The sequence below is a fragment of the Amblyomma mixtum genome, chromosome 9 (genome assembly GCF_055824585.1).
Source record: "Amblyomma mixtum isolate Tamu chromosome 9, ASM5582458v1, whole genome shotgun sequence".
In the NCBI taxonomy this organism is placed as follows: Eukaryota; Metazoa; Arthropoda; class Arachnida; order Ixodida; family Ixodidae; genus Amblyomma; species Amblyomma mixtum.
Window position 1 is genome coordinate 54,620,635 of NC_143020.1, and position 5,033 is coordinate 54,625,667.

The following is a 5,033-nucleotide window of genomic DNA, read 5'->3' on the forward strand; positions in this document are numbered from 1 at the left end:
TTCTTTTTCGTTTTAACTTTTTCTCTCCCTTTCTAATGGCACCTCTAATAAGCATGCAGTCACCAAGCAAAGAATATACTTCGATCCCGGCCGCGGCAGTTGAATTTCTTTGGAGGAGAAATTCGAGGCCCGTGTACTGTGCGATGTCAGTGCACGTTAAAGAACCCCAGGTGGTCGAAATTTCCGGAGCCCTCCACTACGGCGTCTCTCATAGCCTTAGTCGCTTTGGGACGTTAAACCCCATAAACCAACCAACCAAAGAATATACTAGGTTCCCATTTCTTCGCCAAGAAGCAAAGCGGTTTTGTATACTCGCATCGCAGTCTGATAGTACCGGATTTAATTCACCCCCACCTTCGAAACAAATTTTATTTTTCTTTTATTTCACGCTGACGTCATCTGAGATTTTTCGTGACCGCTTTTACGGTCAGCGGCACCGGATTTCGTCGCTGATGAGCCATATAATGCTTTCTCCTCATTAATTTAGTCACAGCACAATAGTAATCCTCATCGCCATTATCATCATCTTAAATATCTGAAGATACTTTGAAAGGTAAGCTCAGGGGATTAGTGGGCCTAAAAACGCGCCTAGAAGCGTCAGCTGATCTCGCTTCGGCGAGCGCGGCTTCGGCCGCTTATCTGATTTTTTCAGCAGCGTCCGCTCCGGCGGACGCAGTTGTTGCTGCGACGCGCGTCTTTTCTTGCCTTTTCTCTTTCCTCTGATCTCTTACCTCTCCTCTATCTGCACGTTGGCAGCGGTGGTGGCTTGGCTAGAGCCAGTAGCAGGCCCGTGCAATTTCCTTTTCATCCTTCTCTCAGTCACAACAACAACAACAACAAGTCGCTGCTGTCAACATGGGTGTCAGTTGCGGCTCTGGCGGAGGACCCGGAAGTATAGCTGCGTATGGAGTGCAGAGGACACAGGTTCAGCCTGGTAGGCCAGCTACGCTCGCCAATCAGCGATTATGGACTCCACATGAAACATTTTCTTTACAGTGGGCCGAGTGCTACGACTGGAATTCACAAAACTGCACGGATTAGAAATGAACACTTTTATTGCGCCCCGTTATCAAGTGCCAGCGGGACATCAAGAGAGTCGAATCCTTGTGGCAGCTCACACTAGTTGTTGGGAAGATCACCTACAGTCCATGGTATGGCACTCCGTCTCTTCAAGTTTTCCTTGCTTACTTATCATTCAGATGGCCATTCACAACAGAATCTTCTCTGAAGGAAGACACACACCAGGTATTTCCCGCTTCCCGCAAAGGGAACGTTGCCCAAGGCAAGCAATCCGTTACCGACGTAATTTCCACAAGCCATGTCGATGCACCGCTGAAAGCATTCCTTCAGTGCGATGCACAGCAACACACACCTAGCCCTTCAGGCCGTAGCCACTGTACTTGAGGCCACCTCCGTAACCTAGTCCACCGCCGTATCCGAGTACTCCTCCAAACCCAAGTCCGCCGCCGTAACCTCCGAGTCCGCTGTGGGCCACGATGGCACCTCCTCCGTGCACCTTGTCCACGTGGTGTATCGTCCTGACTACGAATACAGGCCCGGCTACTGCCCTCGAGAAGCCGGGTCCACCGCGTAGTAGAGTCACGCTGCTGCCGACTCCAACACCTCCGGCTCCCAGGCCACCACCAAACCCGAGGCCACCTCCATAGCCCAGACCGTAGCCACCTCCGTAGCCCCCCAGACCGCCGGCCATGGCGCAAGCCGCCAGTGCGATACCAATAATGATGACAGCCTGTAATTGATGCGGAGTGGTGAAACGCAGTTGTCAGACAAAATTGAGGGACCTAACAGATTTATGTCAAAAACGAAAAGAACGGGGTTTATTCGATATTTATATAGTCGCACCCACTATGACATAGAGCAAGTAAGATGCGGTCATATTTTTCTGACGCAGCAATCCAATCTGTGAGATAGAAAGAATGTATGTCAGGGACAACCGTTCGAAGGGGTACGTGTTGTTATAGTGTCATCTTAGCGCATCCTTAAGCTACATTGACAGAACGGTCACAGCCGGTGCATTTCAGTCAGGTCTGAGCACAATCGCACCAAGGAAACATCTTCTATAGTGCTGCAGGAAAGTCTCAAGTCGTTGCACTACTATGTCGGATATGTGTGCTGGCTCCGAGATTAACTGCTCATTTTGAAATCGGGATGCATAGAATTTTCTCTAGCTATAGATTTTACTTCTAAGAAGCAGAGGTAGAAGGGTTTCATAGCATACGCACCTTTCCTCGTGCCTATTTTAAAGATAACCTAATATTATAGCTTGCGCTTTAAAGCTTGACTATGAATATCCACGATTCATAATCTTGGAGCGCCCAGGTATCTAGAAGCGACTCTGAGATTAATATATGAAGACACCAGACGCATAATAAACCATCGGAAAGTAAGTTCCACTGCGATGACAACATATCTTTAAATGCAATAACAACGTGCATCGATGTGTTCTTTTACGACTAAGCTGCTTATCGTTCCAAAACTCTGTCGGACACATACCGGAGTGTTCATGACGAAGCTGCTTAGCGATGCTATCCTAGAGGATTCTGGTGCTGTGGCGCGGGCGACGACCCTTTTTATACCCATTCCAGATTCCTGGTTTCTTGGGCTCTCGCTATGCCACCGTGACGCACGCGGTTACGAAACCACGCTAATCGCCGCCTCTGTGTTGCTGGCATGCGGAAGAGCAAAACTGAACATTCACGTGCTTTCTAAACGCAAGAACTGGGCTCAAAGGGAAAGCGCACAATCCAAAGTGGATTGCAAATATCAGGAGGCTACGGAGCTTTGTTTCTACGGTTGTCTACTTGCATGCAGTGTTGCAGCTGTACACGGCAGAGTGCAGTGCAGCCAGGAAATGAAAACAACGAACATTGGCGCCATTCATTATAAAGGTTGGCTTTAGAGCACTCCATAAGCCAAGCTGAATGAACATTTTTTTTATTGTCTCCGGATCGAAATCCTTTGCAAAGCTGCAGCAGGTACCGTTTGCTGAGTACTATACTATGTTACGACCATTCAGTTCTGATGTTGGAAAACAGGGTTTACGATCGTTATTTTAAAAGCAGTGCAATAGATTTTGCATCTTGAAAATTTGGGATAAATCAGCCAGTGCGATAGTTTATCGAGAGTGTGACATTTTGCTTAATCCAGGGTTAATATTAAATGCGCGGTCCTGCAAAATGTTAGGATCACATAGGACAGTGCATGAAGTTACACAAGAACAGAAACTTGGCTTTGGCGGCGTGACCCTGAGTCTGACTGGCAACGCAGCAGTGTTAAGGCTCCTCGCACTGCATAAAACTCGTCGTAGTGAGCAAAAAGTCAACGGGAAAGAAATATAAGTAGGTCAGGTATATTAAGTGAACATGTGGCGTCATCACACCCTGCTCACCGGAATGTCAGCAAAATGACCAGGATGAAAGTTAGCAGTTAATATAATAATTGTTCGCGAGACGTGGATCGGCAAGAGAAAACTCTAGGCTACCGCGATGTAGCTCATCGAGACACCCTAGCAACCGAGATCGCATAAGCCTTTACCATCGCAGCGCAGTGCCGCTTCACTTAACCGCTATGTCGTCATAGCGTTGAGGCAGAGCGTAAGTTTCACCTCCAATTTTTTCCAATAATTAGTACACACAGTGCGCGTTTTCTTGCTCAATATAACATTCATCACTTTTCAAAAAATCTTCACAACGTGGGTTAGATGGTAGTTGAATATCCCATTCCCATCCACTTTTCAACAGTCTCTCAAATGTGCGTTAGTACACCGCGAAGAAGCTATTATAATGAGGAAGAATAAATATGTTCTAATCCGGTGCAGAAATCAATTGTTTCAGCCCGGCCGCTGCCTTGTAATTTTCGGCGCAGCTATGTTAAAGAATGCTGCACAGAACTCCGCGAGCATAACACTCAACGCCCCACTCAAATTACGATTATTAGACTCGGCTTTCCTCGCCGCCGTGGTTTTGCAACTATATTCGGTTGGGCGCACCCAGCATACCTGGAATTCCGCAAAAAAGGAATCGCAACAAAGGAAGATATCGGTTTGGGCATTTGCCGTGGAAGTGGAGGCCGGAGACGCTTTTATTGTGTCTAGTCTTTATTTAGGCCGCCTCCGCGGGCTTGTTCTGTTGAATATGTCCTTGTCTTGTGCAGGGCTTATAGGCTTTATTTTGAGGTGTTCTACTTCTATAAGGAACCCTCTTCCAAATAAATAACGTACTAGCATGTCAACCCTAAGACACCTCTGTTTACCTGCTTAGTTAGGAGAACCATTATAGATAGGGCTTAACCATAAGGGTAGCTGCTGAGTGGCGGGATGAGCAGGAAAAATAGTTACATTGAAAGTAGTTAACAAGTACAGAAAGTTGGGCTAGTTGGTGCTCTGGCGAGTCAGAGCCGTTTTGTCTTTGCTTTCACCGCTACAGATTCCCTCTGTTGACTGCGTTTGATGCCATTCAAACGCAGTCAACAGAGGGAATCCGTAGCGGTGAAAGCAAAGACAAAACGGCTCTGACTCGCCAGAGCTTTGTCGCCCCTTGACGCGCCTTTCTCCAGACTGCGGACAGCATACTGCTATTCCCTCTGTTGACTGCGTTTGATGCCATTCAAACGCCTAGCCTAGTGGACACGAATGCTTTGATGATGATAATGGTTAAAACTGTATTTCCACCCATGTAGGAAGCCCCCTACTCCCCGTTCTTGGCGCTCAGTCCTAGGCGACGTTGGAAGGCACCTCCGCGACTAAATACTGGCGAAGATGCGTTGGTACATTGGCGGCTTCACCCGCCAGGCGGACGGTCCGCGCCGACCAGGAACACGCATGCGTTGCGCTGGGCTTCGATGTCGCGAACGCTAACATACAGTCCGCGAAGACCTAGATCCTCGTGCAGCCGAGGCAGTGGTTGCCGAATTCAGGTCTGGGCAGTCACGGACAGATGACGTCAAGACAGTATGGTGGTGAAAAAGGCTCCCAGATTCTTTCCAACTTTTGCCGCGAGATTTAGAGTTTTGCA

General features: G+C 48.0%; 1 protein-coding gene across 1 annotated transcript; it reads right to left on the reverse strand.

Moving 5' to 3' along the window:
• Positions 1-1,372: 1,372 nt before the first annotated feature.
• Positions 1,373-1,744, reverse strand: LOC149329078 (uncharacterized). Its single transcript, XM_089562101.1, has one exon. The coding sequence runs from the start codon at positions 1,709-1,711 to the stop codon at positions 1,373-1,375; it is 339 nt and encodes a 112-aa protein (XP_089418227.1). The 5' UTR covers positions 1,712-1,744.
• Between the last annotated feature and the right edge of the window lie 3,289 nt (positions 1,745-5,033).

Excerpts from the sequence above, each read along its gene's own strand:
- LOC149329078 (XM_089562101.1), bottom strand. The coding sequence starts at position 1,711 with ATGGCCGGCGGTCTGGGGGGCTACGGAGGTGGCTACGGTCTGGGCTAT.